General features: G+C 39.9%; 1 protein-coding gene across 2 annotated transcripts in view; it reads right to left on the bottom strand.

Moving 5' to 3' along the window:
- The window catches only part of efna5b (ephrin-A5b), a 97,476-nt gene that overhangs the window by 13,368 nt on the left and 60,029 nt on the right, over positions 1 to 24,079 (bottom strand). For both annotated transcript variants that reach the window (XM_088305480.1, XM_088305485.1), the window contains exon 2: positions 9,581 to 9,873. In XM_088305480.1, the coding sequence (XP_088161606.1) occupies positions 9,581 to 9,873 (293 nt within the window). The remainder of the gene's footprint in view (positions 1 to 9,580; positions 9,874 to 24,079) is intronic.

The following is a 24,079-nucleotide window of genomic DNA, read 5'->3' as shown; positions in this document are numbered from 1 at the left end:
ATGCAGGTTCCATCCTTGTTCCGAAAATGGAACGACGCCAGCTCTTTGTCACCATGAGTCTGCTTCGCCCAGTGCTAGCAGAACCGACTCTGAACACTGACCCGCAATTTAATTTATTCATAAAAGCCATGTTCCTGCTTTGGCTGCGGTGTGTGTCTCTGCTCTTTGTAAGAGATGCCAGAGGTAGCACGACAGTCTGAAATCAAAATTGCTACTTGATGACATATTGCATATAAACGTTGAGGGATGCAGGCACCCAGCCGCAAGAAATTAATTGACTACTATAAAAATGATGGGCAGCAACGGTGGGATCTCTGGGTGGTCTGGCTTCATGCCACATTCCAAAACTTGGACGTTAGGATCACTAATATCGATATGCGCCCTGCAATTGGCTGACCTGTGACCTTTTTGGAAAACGTATGGACAATAACGGCAACACGGCATTCCATGTGACAACGAGTAATTGGAACGGTCAAGGTGAACTTCATTATCGCCAAAGAGTGATAAGACTGGATATTAAGGAAGTGATTAAAGGCAATGACAGGAAGTCAACACTCATTCTTGCAGAAAATCTTTGAAAAGCAAACATGTCTGATGTTGTAAATCTCGTGTCCCAAGTAAGCTGCATATTTTCTTCCTTGAGTGAGTCAGATATGAACATGTAAAAATGGCCCTATCATCCATTTTGTTTCCTGTTCATCCTACTCATTGTTGTAGGGCGCCATGCTTTATTACAACCAGGAATGCACTTCTAAATTATTGAGCAAAATCACATATATTCACTAATGTGATCCGATATTAAAAGCTGTATGAATACTGAAAATATGAATTGCTTTGTTTTGATTGATTGACACTGGACACGTCACGAGAGGTGAAGTACATGAAGGATTAGTTGACGGTCGATCAAAGGGTATATATTGACGAGCAATCATTCGTATGGACATTTTAGAGGTTTTACTTATCCTCACATGCATGTTTTTGGAATGTGGGAAGTATCCGGAAAAAATACAAATAAGGGAGAACTTGGAGGATTCTTAATGTATAATTTCTAATACAGCTCTTCGATGGATATCATTCCATTTTGCAGGTTCACTTTACCTAATGCTGTGCTCTTTGAGAATCACCACACGAGCACATCAAGTAGCCCGTGCAGTCGGCCTCCTTATCTTTTGTGATGAGCTGATATTGGATATCTGCCCTCTTTCAGATTAAAATTACTCAAATACAAGATGGTGTCCATATTAGGAAGAAAAAAAAAGACAACATGCTCGCATCAGCATTCTGCGAGATGGCTTTCACTTAAACCACGGCAACCCTGTGATCCCTGACCTGAGAAGTGCTCCTGCTGTCCTCGCTTATCTCCCCTGCCTGTCCGAGGAACTCACTCGCTCCTCACCCTTAATGCTCGCTTTTGCTGAATTGCTTATGTATGCGGTCAGCGCTCCGTTTTAAATCTCAATGTTGATTCGGACTCCCACTGAAAATAACCCACCATCGGCGAAAAGTTCGAAAAAACAGCAGCTCTGAAATGGAGTACTTTTTTTTTTTATGTCTGAGTTCCACAAGGAACATTAAATATTTCCCGCAGCAATGCTACATTTTGCATAGCACTTCAGTGTCCAATAAAGACATCGCACCAATAAAAAGGATTTACTGAGGAAATTCCGAGGTAGACGACAATTTGTTTGGGGATGCTGGTTGATGTCAGAATTTTTTAACAGCTTTTCATGTTTTCTCATTTGTAATAATTGCTGCTTTTGTAAAAGCTGTATTGTCTGTACATGTACTGTACTGTTGTCAATGTTAAAATGAACATTTTAACATTGACAACACTCATACTTAGGGCTGACGTCTAGCATTATGTATGCTGACGATTGGCATTTTTTTTTCTTTTTAGACATTTTTACTCAATATATTTCATCCATTTTTTTTAAATGAGAAAAAAACATTTGACTTCTCCAAAATTACCCAATAAGTCCTGCCAGACCTCTTTGGAAATATTGTTTTCATAAATATCCTGATTGAAGCCACCTTTTGAACATGTCAATTGCTTAATAATTCTAGTTCAAAACTCATACGATATGCTAATGAAAAATTGGTGAAGGTGACAAGACACTGAAAAATAAACAAAACTGAAGAATTATGACCACCGTGTGAGTACACTCGCGCTGCCCCGTTCATGCTGATGAATCTCTTTTGGTTAGCAGAGCAGAGAAAACGGCTCCTCGTCTTATTTAATTTCTTCAGATGCAACAAAAATCACCTCTCGACCCGCATTAAACTCGAGGGGCGAAAACATCATTAAGCGGCGCTTTCTGCACATAAATATGATGTGACGTCTTAATACTAATCTACAAACAAGAAAGCTAATCAATCATAGCGCTGACGATTCATTTTTCATCCGGCTTTCCTTCAGCCTCTGAGTTTTATTATAGATGATAAATGACTGATATAACTGTTCATACATGCATGAATTATTTTAAATAAATTTGGAATACGTGGGGAAATATTGATCAGAGAAACTCCCCATTGAGAATTTTGAAATAATGTATGTTATCAATCCTTTAAATTATATACTGCTCCCCCTTAAAAACAACTGGGCCCAGAATTTATGATCAGTGTTGTGCAAGTTACGGCCAAAATGTAATCTATTACATATTACTAGTTACTTGCATGTGAAAGTAATACATTTCTTTACAAAAGTCTTTGTATCGTAATGAGTAACTCAAGTATAAATTACTGCTAAATGATTTTTTTTTATTAAATTATTGAATAATGATGTTTTTAATAGGAAAATACAAACTAACTATATAATGTAGGTCATAATATTAAATGTTTCAACTATGGTGGGAGATTGCTACCTTTGATGATCTTTGATTGATCTGTATCAATTAGATTTTTTAAATATATATAAATATTGGAACTGGTATTTTGGCCAGTAAATAAATAATCCCAGATTGTAAACCAAAAATGAAATTATCAACATACTCAAATTAATTTACACACAAATGACAGTGATAGAAGACAAACATAACACGCAAGTAGATAGATGGATACCTAGCTAACATGCTAGGTCGCTAGTTAGCTAAATAAATAGATAGATAGATACACGGAGACAAAGGTTTGAGGTGAATTGAACAAATAAAAAATGGAAATAATAAATGACCGCATCAGCCTAATTTAATGGCGTCTTGTAGTTTGTCCGATTGGAGAAGCATAATGTCATCGACCACCGGACCTCTTTGGCTTCAAGGCAGATGATTTGCATTTTGATTGTTAACAGCCAATCAGAATGACCACGAGTTCACATAGTGCGATTTATGAGACATAATTCATTAATATAACATCTTGGAAAGTAAATATCTTATCTTGCAAGTGAGGTAATAATGCACTCTGATTTAAATTATGTGATTAAATATGTTTTATAAATATTGAGACTACTTTGATTCTGCCTAAATGAAATAGATTACTGTACAAACAGTTTATGTCTAATCTCAGCGTTCAAGGAAAGTGACCTCTGTCTCAGGACACATTGGCATTTGTGTCTGGTGCAGATGTGCAGTATAGCCTACTTGGGTGGTTAATGATGCATACAATTTTCTCTGTTAGCGACACTACAGCACACCACACTATGCACTTGCACAGTGATGGCAAACGTGCTTATAAGGTCACATTTAGCTGCTGAATCTGTGCTGAACTGCTCCGCCCGTCAACAATTTGAAACTGGAAATGTGATGTCGTCTCTATTTATGCAGCTGTGGCAATGTTATTTGTAGCTTTGATTCTATTTTTTTCGTCTTTTCCTTCAGGGGAGCCTATTTCTTTGCCACAATTACAAAAAAGTTGTTCAAGCATTAGATTTGGATGACTGACAAATATAATAGATATGTTTTTTTGTTTGAAGGCCATTGATTAAAAGGTGGCTCCTGTTCTGCAATTATGTATTAGTTTGATCGTCATCTGTCTGTTGGAAAGTTGTCCAAATTTTGGAAAAACTGCGCAGTTGATTTCCCCAAAACATTTTTATGATGGATCGCACACAGGAAATCAGCTGTTACTTTTTGGAGCAAATCCTGCTTCAATTTGTAGCTTGGGTAATGTATGTGAAATTTTTGCTGTTACAGCCCGCTTGCATTGGGGTCATGCTGGATTGTGATCAACCAAATCCAGCAGGTGGAGCTGCAGCAATCGACTGAGTGGCACACGATGGTCTTGCATGTCATAAATATCAACAAGATAGACATGCTTTGGATTACTGGGTTTTAAGGAGTTCTTAATTTTGTACACTATTTCTATACATACATTCACACTCATGGGGCAGCCAAAAAGCAATGTAAAGGTTCAGTGCCCGCACATTTTTGCCAAACCTTCAACCTTTCATTTGTCAAATCAAGTCTACATACGTTACTAATTGACTTGACAATGTTACTTCTCTTTTGTTAACATTTATCCTTGTATCCATGCCAATTAATCCTCCTGGAACCAACCTTAGATTCCTGATCTCATAGCATCGTGCTTCTTGTTTGTTTTAGAAATGAACAGTTTAATTACAGAACTCGACATGATGCCTCAACATTAAATCTGCAACATTTACCCCCCAGTCAGAGCTCTGAGGAGTAGCTACCAAAGATCCATCTGTTTAGAAAGGCATTTGGGTAATGTGGCATTTTATATCCAAACCTGACTTGATGTCTGTTTACCTCACTAGATCGGTACAGATGCTGATATTGAGTAGGGCTGCTTTTTGTGTGTGTGTGTGGTTAAAGAACACGTATGAATACAGAAGAGAACATTACACTTTACGTGACCTTTTTTCCCCCCTATTTTTATTTCATTGTTTTTTTTTTTTGTTTGTTTAGATAACCAATATTTTTTTAGTTAAATTTAAATTGTGCATAGCAGCAAACAGTATATTCTTCTCAAACATTATTAATAAGTAAGGGACCAAGTGACGAAACACTAGCGATTTTGCGCCCTAAAACATCTCATTTGAATAAGCCTGGTTTGTTTAAAATTGATCTGTAGGAAACTGTGTCAGGTTGACAGCATCAAGTGTTTAAACTGCCTTTGAAAAGTAGTAGCCAACCAACATTGGGCACTTGATTAGCGGCTAGCTGTTAGCTATTAGCCACTATAGCCGGTAACAGGCGCTGTATTAAACAAACGTAATAAATGTGATGTTTTTTAAGCACTCATAATTAGCGATTGATTATTTTTTCAGGATGATGTCTGATTTTGGTTGCATCAGTTTGTGACGTCAATGTAAACTGGAGTCTGCTATTCGCTATTCAAATTACTTGAGGACTTGTTTCACTTCTAGAGATTTTAATACATCATCCAAACACACTTGCAACATCAAATGTGAACGTTAACTTTATTAACAATCTTATAACGGTCGCAACACTACAAATCATAATAGCTGCTGGAAATAAAGAACAATAATGTCACATGTTAGCATGAATAAAAGCCATGTGATAATGCTAAAGGTTGGCAAAACGGCTGAATTTTTAATATCTTATGATGAATGTGGAAACATTTACGTGTTTACATAATGTGTAACTGTTGTCACCTGTTGTTTGCAGTTTTGCAACAGTTGGCTCAAACATTCCCTTATTAACGCAATGAACCAAGCATGTAAACACGCTTCGCACACATGAAATGGAGAGTGTCCCGAAACAATATTTAACACTCAGATGACCATAAAGCAAAGCCATCAGACCTGCTGGTGGCACACAAACAAGATTAGCCAAAGATTTTCAGCAGCTGTGGCATTCAGTTTTGCTCTTTTAAAAGGATTAGAGATACAAGATTAGAGATAATCAAGTCTGAGCCTCTGATTTTTTTTCTCATGTTTTTCAACCATCTTAACTCCTGAATATTCACAATGACGGCATATTAAACCCGAATGTAACCTGAGAGAATAGCAGTAATTAGGTTGGCCGTCTAGTGCTTTAATTTAACTGCCACAGTTGAATAGTTGTATTTATCACCGGATTATTCGAACTGCGTCGGAATACAAAGATGCAGCCTGAGAGGTCTTCCGTAGTTCTACTGCAGTGATGAGAGAAACATTGGCTGATGATCGTGATGATGATGGTGGAGAAGGAAACAGATGCGGTGGATGAATGAATGCTCCGATTGCAGTTGGCATAATGTAACTACCTCTCTATCTTCCTTCAGCTCTACATTCTGTCCACCAAAAAGACAGCCCAATCCGTCAGCAGCCGTCCCGCCTGCTTTTTATGGACATTGGAGCAGGACACAATGGCGGCGGGAAATCACATGTCAGATGACTTCATGGTAGATGACTTTAATATCCGCTGCGCTAGCCACAGAGGCTGTATGCTAGAATCATTCAATAGCCAATGAAGCCGCGGGCTACTAAACCAATACGCCGTGCAACAGCCGAATTCATGTGTTCCATGGAAGACTTGTCGGTCGCAGGGTAATTTAATCTGGCCCTCAGGACAAGCATCTCTCAGCGGTAGAAAATAAACGTTACAAGTAGCGACATGAGTAAGTGGAGGAGTTGTGTAACCCTCTGCTAACCTCTATCAAGCTCTCGACCGCCTCTCATCTTCATTAGCATGACACCCTGTGTAATTTGGGCCTAAATGACAAGGGGCATATTGCAAATTTTGATAAAGACAAATAGTCAAATAAGCGCAGGGCCTCCATCTTAGTTTTCCTCATAGTGCTTCAGCATAGAAAAAAACAGCAATCGTTGCGAGGGTCCCATTAAAGTGTGGTGGAGCAGGACGAGGGGAAAATGTGAAAAGAAGCCCGCATAAAAATCTAGGGTCACATTTTTGTTTACTGCATCATAAAAAGTTGCCAATCGAGAAAACACATCTTCGTGCTCAAAGCTCAACTCAGCCGGACCATTCTGTGCTGTCGCTTGGTGAGCACACGCAATGAAAGGTTCACAGGCAACTCATGTTACACTGTTCAGCGTCTAACAACTGAACAATTTGGAATTTGACCAAATTTGGGGGGAAAACATGGAGGTTTGAATCATCATCTGACTGCAGCAAGACGGCATTAGAGCATTGACTCCAGAAGCACAGTGGCGGTAATTCATGCCAAAAATCTCCATACAGAGGGAGATGGCAGAAGCCTGTTCTAAAACAGTATTGCCAAGTGACTTAAAAAAGAAAAGAAATCCAGCGGTTCAGTACTTTAGCTGCTAGCATTAGCAAGCTAGCCATTATTGATATTTGTTTTGAACACTGGTTAACTACTACACGTTCTTGATATATTTCATGTTAAAATGATTGGGCCTTCGGAATTCTAGATGTTATAGGACGAGCTTGATGAGTGATTTGTTGTTTTAAAAAGTTGTTTGTAGCTCATTTTAACACTTTAACCATCATAATGGCTTTAAAATGACAATTTGATTTTGGTTAATTCAATTAAAATGATTTTTGAATTGATAAGTGTTTATTGTGGGGAACACTTTCCACACCAGGGAGATTATAAATCTGTCATAAACATCAATTACACACGCACGCACATGCAATAAATAGATGAAAAGATGGATAGTTAGAAAGATTGTCCTCCTTGCTTCTCCCCTGACTGAATATTTAACCCCCCTCTCTCTCCTTCTCTTTCTCTCTCTCTCTCTCTCTGATTTAGCAATCACGCATATTTGTTTTGTTCATCCCTGGTAGAAGTATGTCATTGTAGTGAGATCTGAGTGTTCAGTTAAATTTGCCTGCAGAGAAACTTGTTTATAGTCATTAGCACAAAAAGTGCACAAGCCTTAAAACGTTCCTTCCAAATGGCGGAATCAATAATGCATAAACCAGACATGAAACTAATGGCCCCCCATTTCAGAACATAAATGTGCCATCAATTTTCAAGTTGTGTATTAAATTTGACATATGGTAGCGACTCCGCCCACTCCTCCATCTCTCAAGAGCAATACGCGCGATATAAATGAAGTTGTATTGTATAAGTATTTTGAGGGAGGACAAACGTCCCTCAATCGTTCTTTTTCCCTATAAAGACACGTTTCAAGTGCCTTGACTTTATTTTATACAGACTTTTTAAATTCAAAGTAACATATAAAGTATATAAAATATAATGTTTATACAGATGCATCTCAATAAATTACAACTTGGTGAAAAATTATTGATTTTAGTAGTTACATTAAAAAAGAAACTCATAAATCCACTACATCCACAATTCAAGTATGTATCCTTTTGATGACTAAAGCTTTCAGCTAATAAAACACCAAATTATCATTATACTAAGGATATTGCAAACAAGAGAATGTTTTTGAATACTTCTCATCCAGAAATTTTAAAGCAAAAATCATCTGGCTTAATTTCTTGAAGGTAAAAATACCTTTGAATTTCATGGTAAGGGTCAGTTCCAAATGTGCAGGTCTGCAAACTATCAGTGATTAATTTTATTCAACATACCATTATGAAACTTTTAAGGATGTACTAAAGGATTGAAGTTAATTTTGACTTTAAAATTTCATGAAGCTTCCATCCATTCCTCCTGACACAGTTGATCCACCGAGGTTTTGCTCGCTTTAAGCACCCTTCAACTCGAGATAACCTCAAAGTGACTCGCTTCTAAATGCTAAGACGCAGACAGCTGAACATTTAACATGAGATGGAGAGGAGCACGCTGGTTGGTATTCCTTTTGAAGAGTCCAGTATAATGCAGCTGGAGAATTGAGCAATAACTTTCTCACTGGCTCATTATACCCCCCAGCCTCCAAATACCTTTGCCATTTTAGGGAAAAGTTTTCCACGAAAGTGTTGACCTCAGCGCTCGGAGTGAAAACATGGCTGACGGATTGTGTGCTTGTTCTCAAGCTATTCTTCGTTCGCTTCACTGTAAAAATTAACTGAATATATTTTTAATTGTATTACAGCAAAAGTTGGCCTGATGAAACATTCATTCTATTTTCATGATTTATTAAGGGGAACAAATGAATTTAAATTCCTTACTAAGGACAAACACACTTCTGGAGTAGACTGTGCATTAAATTTAAATCCTAATTTGTGCTTTTATTTTGTCGTTTTGCGCATGCATGTTTTTATGCAGTTTTTTCAGATAATTTAACAAATAACCATACTAGCAAGAAACACAGACGTTAGGGTTGGAACAGGGTGGAAAATTTCAGAAACTGTTGTGGTGCTAAGGGCATTTTTTTAATTGATTGAGTCAAAGTCACATGACCCTTTCTCCTCGAGCTAACAGCTTTTCCTACTTCCAAAATAAAAGTCAGCTTTTTGGAGACTGTTTTTCACGTACTGTGACTTAGCAATCCATATTTTTTATTTTTTCAAATTTGAATACAAAAGTTCAGGGAAAAGTAAAGTCAATTGGTTGCCATAGTTTTATACAGTAAGTAGAGTTTTCAAAAATGTTAAAATAACTAAAATGTTAAACATTCATTAGCGTTGGTTAGCTACTTTGCTACTGTTCCGTTTTATTTCCATTATATTGCCGCACGAGTCATCAATTTGAAAAGACCCCAATATGTTTCAACCCTATTACTGATTGATACATCACACATATGTCAATCAACACAAGCAAATGTGACGGAAAGACAACTCACAGATGTAGTAATATTCTCTTCCCGGTCTGAACTCAAAGCCCAAGGAGAAGGGGGTGAAGAGCTGAAACTTCTCCGAGAACTTGAGCGGCCCGTTGGGCGAGTGCGGCCGGTTGCATTCCCAGCGCTTGAAGCCCTTGAAGGTGTGGTCGCACGTGCTGTAGCCGTCGTAGTTGACCATGTAGAGGACGTAGCGTTCCGTCCGCTCCTCGGGCACAGAGTCCGCATAATGCGGACAGTAGACATCCAGGTAGTCATTTATGCACACGTCGATGTGATAGTCCCCACGATGGAATCTAGAAAACAAAGCAAAAAGGTCACAATGATGGACGAGACACCTCAACAGTCCCTCAAATTACCATGGATGAAAGTGTTAAAATTTAGCACACATATGCAGAGAGCGGGCGCTTGATACTCGCAGCACTCTGTCACTGTGGCGTTGAAATTTACTGGCAGCCGGCTCTCATCTTCAAGCTTCAATAAATTTCTTTACACGGGTTTGTTTATATCTATAAATCTGTCATTGCGGCACATACTTCCACACGCATCTGCACATGGAGGGAGAAATAAAGTGTGGGAAAAAAATGCTTCACCAAAGAAGAAAAAGCACTTGAAAATCTTTGGCAACAGAAGGACAAACCCAGACAGGGTACAAAAGATCACGGGGATACAAGGAGGTCCAGATGAGAAATGTCATGATGAGAAAAACACTGCGCCCCGTCCCTGATGGTGCTGCGAGAAGAGGCCACATGGGGGTCAGAGGGCTTTGATACATACCAATTCATCAGATGTTGACAACAAACCTAAACACGCACTCAACACATCTCATCTGCTGATGACAGAATGGGTCCCACACCTGCAGAATGCCCGAAATTAAAGAGCAATTGCTGTGAGGGTCTGCAGCCGCCTGGATTCAGGGTCACTGAGAAAACGCCTGCTTGTGTGCCTTTTAACACTCTCCTCAGTTCTAGCAACAAAATTGCACATGCATAGTGCACAGTTGGTGCCAGGCACTCGCTTCTCAAGAAAAAAACGGCTTTTAGTTAAGCTAGTAGTTTACTCCATTAATTTTGGATCTGATTGGCCCATAATGGATGTGAAAAGCAGAACTCCCATCTTAACACGGTTATTTTTTAAGCCCTTTCCCTTTTCCCAATTAGTTTCTATTCTCTCTTTCCTTGATGGATTTGTGGAAAAAGCTATCTGGCATGTCGGCTTAGACCTAGTCGGTAAAACCGGACCAAACTTTTAATTGAAAACTACAGACTATAGGAAGGGTTTCCTCGAGACCCCCAAAAAAGTGTGAAAAAGACACTCGAGGGCGCAGGATTAACATCTATCAATCATGGTGAACTCTGCTCCTTCTTAAAACTGTCGACCAGGATAAAATCTCTGAAAATGCATGCATCTTTTTTTTGGTGCGTTATCCTCTTCTATCCCTGTTGTGCCATTTCTCACTTTATATGCTCTCAATTCAACTCTCTCGTTGCGTCATCGTGGAGTTTGGACTTGCGACTCGAGGATGGATTTTGTCGGATCAAGTCGCTGCATATGTACTAGAATGCTGATCCGCTGTCTGCTGCACTACGAATCTACAAAGTGGCAATCCCAACACACATCACCTAGAGGTTTTTAAGCTCACGTAGCAATTCCGGCAATCTGCTAGGAGCGCCTTCACTTGTCACTTCATTTGTGTTGGTATAATTGAATGATTAATGTCACAATGAAGTGGAAAATGTACACACAGACATTTCCCATTACATTGTGCATCTGTGTCAGCTGCCTTTGCTTTGTATATTCATTATGTGCATGTGTGTTTGAGTGAATGTGTGTGCGTGAACTAGCATGTATCGCCCCCCCCCCCTGCTTGTGTTTACTCTTGCAGGGTAAATACCGTTGTGAAGCATTTACAAGCACAGCATCAAGCATCTCATCTGTAACAACTCATTTAAAACATGTTTGCCAAGGTCCAGGAAGAGCCACGCATCTCTCCTCCAGTTTTAAAATGTCACTGACTTAATGGTTACATCCTTTTCACCCGCCTGTGTGTATGTGATGGAGAGGAGATGTAAAATGTGTGCTGGGCTTTATATGTGGAGGTGAAACGTTTCAAATGCCTTTCTCTTCAAGCCTCAGCATTCGCAATGGTGGCGAGTGGCCCTGACTGTAAATGAAGCCGAGGTTGTTTGGCCTGGTGAGCATGTGAAATCAGTCACAAAAGATATCTGGAACGAAACACAAACATGTAAGAAACACATTTCCAATTCCTTGCACACTTGTGTGCCGGTGTTAGGTTTGCGCTATGAGTGGAAGGCGTTTTGCAAAGGAGCAGCACTGAGAGAGCCAGGAGCTGGCACCAACTTTCAAACGGGAAGGAACAAGGAGGGAGAGAGGATTTGGTTCCAAAAATGAGAAAGTTTACAAGAGGAAGCAGGATTGTTCAAGCGAGCGGTTACGAGCTTCCAGTGAAGCGTTGATGTAACCTGCGTACATGCCTCTTTAAAGAGGACTAATCATACAACACATGCGTGAAAGGAATGAGCTATGTTGAAGTGTATACATCAAGTTATTCCCCAAGTATCAGCTCAGCTCAAATTGGGTCTGTCTGTTTTCCCACTTCAGACTCTCACAGCCGGAAAGCAAATCCGCACTGTACTGAACGCCTTAGTTGGAAGGAGACATGCGAACATACAATAAAACGCAGGAGGATGAGGATCCCGTGTTAGCCATGGGAAGGAAGCACATTTTATTTGGGAGTAAGCTGAAGCCTGCTGCACCAAAATAAAAGTACTAAATGAGTTACCCCAAACATTACAAACACGATGAATCAGAGAGTTGGTATGGACATTTGCTGCTCAGCAGAATTTCTAGAGCAGAATCATTCGCCATAACCAGGTAGTCGAAGGAAATCATTGCAAAATATGAGTTGACTTGTATTTCATGACCGTACTATAGCCAGTATCATTATTCCATTCCAGATTTGGGGCAGCACGGCGCCAAAGTGGTTAATATATGTGCCCCAGAGATCCAGGGTTCAGTATTTGGATCTCTGCATTGGCATTCCTGTATTGAGTTTGCATGGTTTCTTTGTGCTTGTTCAAAATGAGCTGGAATAGGTTTCAATTATCTCCTGACCCTGATGAGTGGACGTCGAACAAAATGGATGCATTTCCAGTTTAGCAACTGAAAGAGTATTCAGTATTAAATATGAAATTCAAATGTAAAAAAAAGAGTCATCATCGGCTGCATCTATGTGTCGCAAGTGATGGCATCTTCGATCGCCTGCGGCTATTCTTAGTATTCTGTCAACTGTCTCTTGGCAGGGACAGGAAGTCATTCATCACGGCAAAATGGACATGTTCAAATATACATACGTCAACGTCTGTATAAGATGCACCAGCAGAATTCAAATGAACTGTGGCAGGTATGATGAGTGAAATGGAGGCAGGGGATATGCTGCAGTGACACCAGCAACCTGGGGGAGCATCATTGATGAAAGAAACTGGACATCTAGCGCGGGGATTTTCCAAACTTTCAAATTATCTCTGTTAAGGAACTTATGCAATATACTGTATGTACAAATTTGTTTTTTATGTCTAAATTTAGCTGTTGTGGCTTTAAATCTGGTGCACTCTCTAGTCTGGAAATTACCTTTAAATTAAATATGATGACATTTATCACACATGCCTGCACCTTGATAAAATCCACAAAATCACATCAGACCACCTGCACCACAACTTAGACCTGCATTTATCTGCTCCAATATCACGTCTACCCTTTGTCACCAATTTGTCAGTTGTGTCAGGGGCCTGTAATAGAAACCCCGCTCGGTGAAAGCCCAGAAAGGTGCAGAGCGGTTTGCCAAAATCCCAAACACAACAAATTACACTTGAAAATGCCAGTTTTTTAGCCGAGGGCACATGCACCTGTCTACAAAAATAGAGCCCTAAAACTTAATATTGCAATAGTCCTTGATTTCCATCATATATATATATATATATATATATATGTTCACATCAATTTTGTAACACATATTATTCTAAGTGTATAATAAATTAAGTATTGTGTGAAAATGTGGAATTTGTTTTCACTTCTAATTCAGTAAAACCCCTCACAGTAAAAGCCTACTAAAAGCTGGCAAAATGAAGCTTCCCAGATGGAGTTGTTTTCAAATAACTGAGCCCAAAACACACTTGACCGAGCCATTACAATCACTTTTTCTAATATACTTCTTCACAATTGACCTTGTTGTTTTTTTTCGTTATTTTTTGCAAAGACACTGAGAGTCACATCAGGGGGGGCGCTCTGGCACAAAAAACAGATAATTAAGGAGCAGAGTTAAATGGTGGGCTAATTGTAAAATGGCGATAATTACATGTCTCTGTTATGGTGCAGCTGTCTCAGAAGGCTGCGAGTCACACCACAGAGTCATCTAAGCGAGCCAGCCGGGCCCCAGACATGGCGGCTTGGCATGACGCAATGACGTTCCAACAGAAAGGGTCAGGAAACGTCCACACCCAAACATGCACACTAAAATACAAAGAGCCAAAATTTGGAAAGAGCACAGGACAGTGTGACTACTCATCACACTATTTGATTGGCTCATTTCCATTTCAATTACACACCCCAGTCACATCGCAGAGAGACAAAAGCACACCTATCTGCACACACGCCTTCCCCTGCTCGCACACTGTAATGAACCCCCATCAGGCACCTTTTGAGAGTGATAAGTGATCCAAGTCCTCCAAATCAGGTGAACAATTGAGCAATGGCAATTTTTGCTAAAAGGCAGAGTCCAGTAGGTGTCAAACTGGGATTACAGTGCTCCTTACAGCGCTCTTTTTTTTTTTGGGGGGGGGGGGGGTGATGGGAGGTGAAACGTATCTCTCTGTTGCAAAAATCCCAGCAATATCGTGATTATCTGTTGCTCACGCGATGGCGATCTCTGACAGAGAAAAGCCAAGTCACTTCTTCAAAGCAATTGTTTTTTTTATGTTTTTTTGTAGAACACTGTAATGCCTTCACATGTGGGAAAGGGGAGTTGCAGATGCACTTTTACGTCATTTATTGAACTCCTGAAGAAGAGTAAAACACAAACTCATGCAAGCTGCTGTTGGCAACAGCTCCCACCGAATCCTTCACACGTAGACTCAATGATGTCATACGCCATCCCACGGGCCCGTCATTTGAAATACATATTTTTTGTATATATTTTATGCTTGTATTTTTTTGTGATCAAATATTATACAGGGTTCTAAATTGCTCCTAAATGGTCTCATCTTGCTAAAATTTATGACAGTGAAGGTAACAGCGTCTCTGCAGCTACCAGCATTTTCCTTTTATTTTTCTATTTTTACGCCTACCTGAGTTCTTTGCTTCACCCGCCCTGCCTGTGACCCTGAATCAGATCTATTTACATTACCGCACCTCTCCCCGGTGAAACTCATACATCTGATTTTCAATATTATATCTTCCAGCACTGTTTTGTTTGCCAAATAATTCAAAATCACAACCCAGAAAGTAGAAAGACATGAGGACGTTAAAAAAGGGAAAAAGATGTGATTGTTTTCTCCAAACCTTTTTATATGTACCTTGTTGAGTGTTTGTATGCTTGAGAGCCTGCGTGTTTGTGACGTGAGGGATCATTTGTTGATTTTGGTCCAGAGGGAAAATATGTCAAGAGGGGATGAACTCGGACTGAACCCGGATTTAGATTACCCATGCAAAATCTATTCCGGATCTCTCAACACGTTTTGTATGCTGCAGATGCACAGCGCAAACACTTTGTGGTCATTTGTGCAGATGTCTAATTACGCACCACCAGAGAAGCAATGACATATTGTGCACATCAATCTGTTCCGGCATGGTGGTCGAGCGGATTTTGCATTTGGAAATTATTTTTCCCATAGGAAATCATTTGCAGCACAGTGAAAAGTGGTTAACACGGTCAGGAGATCTGGGTTCAAATCTGAGTTGGGATATCTTTTTGTCGACTTTGCGCTTGCAACATTTTCGATGGCTCCTCCAACTCCCTTACTTAAAAGGATCTTAATTGTCCTCCGGTGTGAATGAGAGTGTGAATGTTTGTCTTTATGTGCCGGGGATTGTCTGGCGACCAGTCCAGTGAGTACGCTGCCTCTTCCCAGTCCATATGACCCACAACCCTAATGAGGACAAGTAGTAATAGAAATTGGATGGTGTCATATATTTTCCTTGGCACAGATAATCAAATAATTCAGAATTTTAGATTATGTCAGTGAAAATACTCGAACCATTGCTAGTAATAAACAAAAAAGAAAACAAAACTATGCCTAAACTTTCATAATGTGTTTGACTGCTTTAAATACGAGTCATCCAACTTCACGTAAATTCTGGTGGTTTTTTATTTAGTTTTTTTTAGTTGGTCTTCCCTTAACAACCAATATGGTGAAGCGGTTTTATTTTTGCAACATGCCTAAGATAAAGCAAAACGCACACAATCACAAAATCATTTGCATGTAATGACGATTTAAAAATGTGCTTGACTGAAAATGGTTATTTCCCCCCCAAAAAACTCATTTCTAGCTCAAGGGTGTTCAGCTATAGAAAGTCCAACTATAATACATTTTTGTGAGATTGTAGTTTTCCAAAAAAAAGCTTGTCAACCGTATGTGGTGTTCACCTTGTTACGTCTGATGGCAGGAGACTGTAATGAAGAGCAAGGAGAAGGTGAGAGGCAGATAACTGCATCCAATATTTCCTGTCCGCAATAATCTTTGCTGTTAAATTAAATTCCTCTCACCAGCTCAACATTTCTGCAAGTCTCTTTTCTTCAACAGCTCAGAGATGGAAAACATTTTTTCCCCTTTTTGTTCAAAGGACCGAAAAGAAATTACAATGCTGCCCTCAGTAGTAGTCATATAGAAGTCCATAACATAAAACGGACTTTCCGGACTCGTCTATCACACCAAAGTGCGCTTGGGCTCTGACATGCTTCTGTGGGAGATAACAGCAAAGAGAGGAAATGAATATTATAAAGGGTAAGATGACATTTCTGCAACAAAGTCAGGCGGGAAGAAAAGAAATATAGCCACTCAAAGCGGTGGCAGACAAGTTTAGGGTTTAACCAGATGTTAAACCCAAGTACTGGTCACAACCTCTCACAGCAAAAAAGTATTTCACATGAACTGCGCCATCAATCACAAACAATCGGCTGCCATCCTGCTATGTCGGTGTTTCATTGCACAGAAAATGAAAGATCATTTTATTTGTTTTATGTAAAATGATTTCCATTAGTTTATGGAGGGCAGAGAATACTAAGAAAGTGTGTTCTATTACTCTCAAGAATAATCTTTTCGGTGATTAACAAAGATGAGACAACCAGCTAAACCCAAATTTATAATCGTTACAGTCCACTTGCATTGGGGCCAAGAGTGGCGAGTGGCACACGAGATTCAGCAGATGGTTCTGCGTGTACAAAGTTGGAGGGCAACAGCAGGTCTTTGAATGCTATGATTTGTAATCCAATGAATTTTACTGACATGTTTCAGATTGTTTGGCCTTGGCATAAATCTGTAAGGAGACCCCGGGAAGCTCTGAGGTATCAAAGTACTGTAACAAGGCATTGAAGCAGGAGCATTGAAGTCATAAGACAAGCGTGCATGAGTGTCGCTTGTTTCACAAGTTGACAGACGCATTCCAGCTTGGCTAACAGGCCGATTGGTTTACAGTCTCAGCGGGAGTTTGGTAAGGAGACACACAGACTTAAACTGTATCGTATATTACCGCTAATGTGGAAGCACATGCAGGCGGAAAATGTCTTGGATGTTTTTAAAGGCAACCACGTTTTCTTGGTTACTGCACATATACGTCGTAAAGAGATGCATGTGCATTTTACTGGATACATGTGGTGTTGCTTTATTGGGGGGGTGGGTAAGCTGAAAGCAGGTGGTCAAGCCAGTATAATATAGTGTCTGTCAGCAAAGAGAGGCACCTACTCACGCATTCCTTCATCCCGCTCACTTTCATCAAGCCTTCTCCTCATGCTCCCCTCCCTCTTGTCACCAGACTGCAACCGCAACCCAGCATCGCCCTGCCCACCACCCACACCCTCAACTGTGATCTTAACGATATTCATTTCTGCCATTTACATCTGTCAGTGCTCATTTCGCCCCAGGGAGACAATGAATTAAGAGCAGCGACAGACAAGTTCTTGTTCTGGTCTTCTCTGCGCCCGGACGAATGTTTGATGTCGTCCGCATCAGCATGCCGTGGCTCAAATCGGAATCAGAGATGTGGAAAAGAATGAAAGAGAGACAAATACTTCCTCTGAGCTCTAGCACTCTGCCAAACAACCATTTTTATGGGTGTGAAACACTGACGTGTGGAGACTGTATACAGTATGGAACACTGTGTGTGTGGTAGGTTTGTGTGTGTAAAAGGATTTCTTTATGTGTCTGCCCGTCACCAAGGGAGTCTTGGGAAAAATGACACATCCCCCCGCAACATCCTGTCAGCCCCTGGGGCAATCCTCGTGAATTATAGCCTGCCCAAAGCCACTTCAATGCGTCTGTAAATACTGTACGCTGTGTATTGGGACGAGAGAAGACGTCCGCTTCATTGTGTGCACGCGCACAAACAGTCCGTTAGTGTCCATTAATAGTCAGTTGCGTTGGAGACAAATTGGCTATTAGTCGTTTGCTGCTTTATCGCCAGAAAGCATAGCACTGAAATGGTCTTCTACTCGTGCACTATACAGATGAAGAACACGGAAACCTCCCTCAATATATTACTTGTAGAGCCAGCTTGCATTTGAATTGGTAAAGTCACGCGCATCAATGTAGTGACTAATTAATTGTTACGAGATGTCACACTTAAGGACATTCGAAATATTACAGATCAGCATGTTGTGGTTACAGTGAACCCACATTGTCAAATAAATACATTCTTTGCATGCGGCTCTTTGGATGGTTGGCATACCCTATGACGTGGCAGATGAGTGTATGGATTCTTTTTAAATTATTGATGATAAAAAAAAAAATTAACATTGCGTTAAAAAATGTGATTTCATTAGGTTGAAATATCACGATACTACATTGTGTAAAATTGTAGTAGATGGCACTTAATGGAATGTCCAACGAGTATGTATTCTTATGCAACGAAGTACCCGCTGGTGACCTTTAAAAATAGCCTCTTCAAAAGTGGAGAAAGTAGTCAAACTCATTGTCTTTTGAATTGATGTGTTCGTCTTGTGAAGTGCTGCACTTGTATTAATAATACAGGAGCGCGACGAAGTAGTAACCTCTCTCTCCCTCTCTCTAGTTTTACCTTGGATTAGCAATTTTGTAAATGCATTGTCTACAATATAATATATATATATTTGTATATGGATGGTTTACCTGATGCGAACCCCTGACATAGTGCTCCTCACTTCAAAAAGTGGAGAGCTACCCAAAAAGAGATTATTGTGTTCTAAAAATGGTGATTTCTGATAAAGAAGAAAAAGAAAAAATAACAACCAACTTTGGTCATCATCAACATGAACAGACACCCCTCACACATGGCATTCGCTTAACCATGAACTTCACGTGCTCATGGACAAAGACACGCTGACCTTCAATCCAGGTTGCTATGGAGCCGTTTCTGGATGCTATAATGTGGCTGCTTTCATCAAACCTATAACCCTTTCACATTTCACCAGCTGCCGCCAGTATACAAAGTTGAGGCTTTCACAGTCAAAGAGAGCGCTAAACGATGATTTAAATCAAAATCTATACATATATTTTAGAGGCAGAATTTGCGTCAGCTCTTTTCTACAATTTTTTTTTTTTAAGTTGGCTATGCAGTGAAAAACATTCTGTGGAATCTCGTGCCGGGACATTCATTTGTTAGGATTGTCGAACACAGAAATAATCTATCCTTGAGTGTAACTGTTGCAAAAAAGGTGCAAATGCATGACCATGTGTCAAAAAAAAATACCAAATGTTGTCTGAAACCTAAATTGGAAGAATTGAGGGGCATTCAAGTTGAAATGTTTCCACTTCATTTTGGAGAAAAGCACCCTCTGAAAATGACTACCTGGCAAGATCTATGGCGATCATTTCAGAGTTTACTTTTCCCGAGCCATTGGCTTGTCTGCTGCCATCCCGTGATGACAATATTTTACGACATCATGTCACGCTAACCCTCCTATTATCTGCTAAACTGCACATTGTCTCGGTCGGAGCATAGTTTACGCACCTTGGTAGGTGGGGTTGACGTGCCCATCAAGGACCATAAAAACAGCAGTATTTCCTGATAGCTGTCCACCCACCGGCTTTTAAAGTCTGAAATATGTCCCTCCCAAAAATAACGAATAATGGATAGTTTCATCAGAATAGTCAGAGTGCTATCACAATCAGATTACACAGGCGGCTATCACCTCGGTATACACATTTTGAAGTTTACATTTCAGCAAAGTGGAGAGAGGATTGGACAGATTTAGTATGGCTTTGAGATAGTTTAGGAGATATCAACGACATCCTGACTAACAACTGTTTTGTGGCACATCTTTGAGTTGGTCACATTAAAAACAATTTAACATCTGAAAATGCCTTTATGAAGGCAATCATGCAGTTTTGATTGTGCAACTTTCATGTGACTTTGTATAACATTGCGATTGTAGAATTGTACAGCATCATTCTGTCTCTAATATTCATCTCATTTATCGATGTGAAAGGTACAAAACATTACACAGCGCTCTATGTAAGTTACACAACAACCAACTAAACAATCACCTTTCTAAAGAGTGTCTATTGTTTTGTATCTCATTAACTTAATTATGTGAGTAGAAAGTGTCTAAAACTTAACAATGTTTTTTTTCGGGTAATGAAAGACGCACAAAAAAAAATATATATATATAAAAGATGAATATATTAAGACCTTGAGTCTGCTTGGCTTCCTGCTTTATAACACCCTGTCCAGACTAAGAGCGTCGGCATATATTTAATGGCTGTTAATGCACACATGCACGTGTCTTTCCGGAGATATATGGAGGCAGAAAGACATAGTGAGGCCGCTCAGGATGACAAGGCGAGAGCTGTAACTCCAGACGGGACAGCAGCGCTTTTGTCAGTGGTGATCCCATACCTCATGCCTGTCAGAAGTTATGTGTGCCTTTAGCTCCAGCACGCTATATGGGCAATACATCTGTGGAGACTGGGAGTCTGTATTAATGCAGCATGCATGTGTGTGTGCGCTTGGTATGAACGAAGCATCTTACAGGACCTTGTGGGTCAGCCTCCCATGGAGAAGTTGTCAAGGTTCCAGGCAGGGGGTTAAGTGGTGTGTCGGGTACTTTGACTGCATGTCTTATTGCAGACAGTGCCTGCATTCTATAGGGCAGCAAAGGTCACTTGATAATATAGACACGGGCATGCATGCACTCAAGAACACACACGTACGTACAATTCTTGATGCATACATACAGAGTTGTACGGCACGTCCATGTACATTCCACTCAAGTTCATTTGCACGGTTCAGGGCCAGTTTGCAGTTATCCTTGCGCTGTTCTCGCTATAGTTGTCTTATATGCATGAGGCCTTGCTCACGTTTGTGTTTAATCTGGAGAGGCTTTGTACAATCGCATACAGCTAGTTCGAGCCACAAGAAATTACATAGAAACAAAAAATGCAATAGCCTCACTGCACCATGCCTGAATTGGAAACAATAATTCAATACTAACCCAATAACGGAACCACTCTGAAAAAGACACCCTCATGTCAACAGCATTTTTGCTGACCTTAACCTGAATAAGGTGAAATTGGGAGTACGAAATAAGTGGATTAAGACGCTCCTGTAGGCACAGAGACAAGCACACGACCAAGCATGCTCGCACTGCAGAAACTTCAAAATCCCAATATCACATTAAAATACCTCATTTAGATTTTTAATGGGTAAAGTGCAAAACTGTAAGAGGAACTATCTTGCCAGATATAAAAAAAAAAAAACATTTTGCATTGATTTTATTGATAGATCATAGTAAGATTATACGATAGTAGAACTGAGGGGCCAATGTTAGTGAGTGGTTTATATAACTTCGCTCTTTGCGACTGGACTGGGATACACTCTCAATCATGACATGACCTGTCCAAGTGAAAATTAAATGTTGTGTGTTATGACACAGTGACATGATGAAGTTCAATCATACATGTTTCTTAGCATATGAGGGAAAGAAAATGTCCTGCATATCAAGCAGAACAAAATTGTTATAGAATTGACTACATGAGAAAAACAAAATTTACATCACATTAAAATGTACATAAAAAAAGTAAAAAGTATTTGAATTGATGCATTATTCACTCACTGTCATATGTGTAAGGTGTGCAGTTGTGCACTTTTCACGCCATGAACATCCTCACATTAACTTCTGTCATTTCTGTACCTTCATGTGAAAAAAATGTACTCTGAGCAGAGCAACACATGAAACGTGGGCTTTCCCGGTCAAATCTGACCTTGCACACATTCTCCCGTCGACTTGAGCGCTTTCCTTTTTAAAGCGCATCAAAGACTGTATAAGTCAAGCACCACTGGAAAATGAAAAAAAAAATCACACTTGAAGTTTGGATGCAGTTACAACTTACAATATACACCACACATACTTTCTATATTGTAAAATGGACTTTTGGAAAGATATCAAGTGTATTTCAACTGAAACGGCAACTTTCTTGATGTTCCGGTATCTATTGGTTATGCATTTTAATTTGTGTTGTAATTTCATGCTAATTTATATTACCTCATATGGAACGTGCTTTGTTACATCTTCAGCTGTATTTAACATTTTTATTCTGATTATATTCATTTTATTGGACATATAATTTTTTTTTTTTTAAACACACGTTCCTTCAAAATGGAAGTATATTCTGAGTGGCCCGCACTACACAACTGGCTGATTTCACCCTGCTTCTGCTATTCAAGGCCTTTAAAAAGTCAAGGTGTGCTTGACCTTTTCCCCCAAGTTTCAATGACATTCATAAATCTCAAGACAAATCCATGTGCCATGACGTGAGGGCAGGCTCAGCTGTCAATGAATCACGCTTCTTTGGTGTTTCTGCGTTCATTGACAGCTTACACGCGGTGGGCGAGTTAGAAGTCTCGATGGGAGAAAATGTGTAGTATGATAAGTCTGAAAGTCCAGGTGCTTAAAAAAAAGACTTTCTGCATGTGCTACGCAGAGAATATGGTCTTGAGAAAGTCAGTCACAATCTTAAGAGAAACAACTCGTTTTGGAAAAATCCTGTGGAATTGTACTGTTTTACTGTATTAAAAAAAAAGAAAAAAACATCACTGTCACTTTGGCTGTCTAAAGGCTAAATGTTTTGGGAGGGAACTTCACATACACATTTAAGGCTTTGATCGCAAATCAGTTGCGCTTAAAAGAGCCACTTTTGCCTTGCAGGAGCTCTGGCATCTTAGTAGAGATATGTGTCATGTCAAACTCACTCTCCAAGAGTCAGCCTCGCGCCATTAAGCTTACACAGTGAAAGGGGCTTGGTGGAGGCGTTACATATACATATATCGGTGGACTTCTACTATTAGCTAGATACATCATTGCCTTCCGCTTAAAGCATTGGAGCAATTTGAAACTTATGAAATATTCTTCACATTGATGTCATATTATATCCTAGTGTTGTATTTTTAGGTGAGAGTTTTTATCCAATCACAATTCAGCTACCCTGTGTTGCAAGGCAGATTTCAAAATACCCGTAGCATGCACTATTCGTCCGAGGCCTTCAGATAAAACCGTGCGGGCGCCTGTTCTGTGCGAGCGTAGGGGCTTATACAGTTTGATACACAGTTGCGTTAGCCAATCAGACCACGAGTTGATGACAGTAAGGCCTTACATTGAAAGTGATGAACGCGTCTTGTGATTGGATAGTCACTTGCGAGGGGGCAGCGCTATACGGAATCAACACACCAGAAAGTCGTAACTGGCGACCGTTCAAAAATCTAAATTATATTCTTGCTTTTTTAAACCACAATGTTCAAAGGGGGGGAAAGTGTAGATTTGATTGCAGATATCCTTGCAAGGCTAACTTCAAGACGGACCTTTCAAGAGAAGCTAGTGTGTAAGTGTGTGTCTGTATATTATTTGTCCAGCCGTGGTGTCATAAACGATGGTATTATGAGGGGTATTTATTCAAGTCGGACTAAGTAGGACTTCACTGAAGGCCTATGTGTGAAATGCACGGCCCGCCACTAACACAGTAGTAAAGTCTTAATTCCAGTAAATATTTGTTAGGAAACACAAACTTTGAAACCCCGTAACCGCATAAACGGCCAAACCGAGGACCTGCTGTAAACTCTTGTACTAGAAACAGAAAGTCACATATGCACACACACACACACACACACGCACTTACAAACACTACCGCATGTGAAATCTGTCCCTCCAACAATTTTCTGATAATTGAATCGCTTTGTACTTCATTTAAACTAATTGACCTGGTTGAATTTCCCCTACGGAAGTGAGACAGAAGGTTTTTT

This window comes from Idiotropiscis lumnitzeri, chromosome 1 (genome assembly GCF_059441095.1).
Source record: "Idiotropiscis lumnitzeri isolate Australia: NSW breed Sydney's pygmy pipehorse chromosome 1, RoL_Ilum_1.0, whole genome shotgun sequence".
NCBI classification, from domain to species: Eukaryota; Metazoa; Chordata; class Actinopteri; order Syngnathiformes; family Syngnathidae; genus Idiotropiscis; species Idiotropiscis lumnitzeri.
This window is presented reverse-complemented; position numbering and strand designations above follow the sequence as displayed.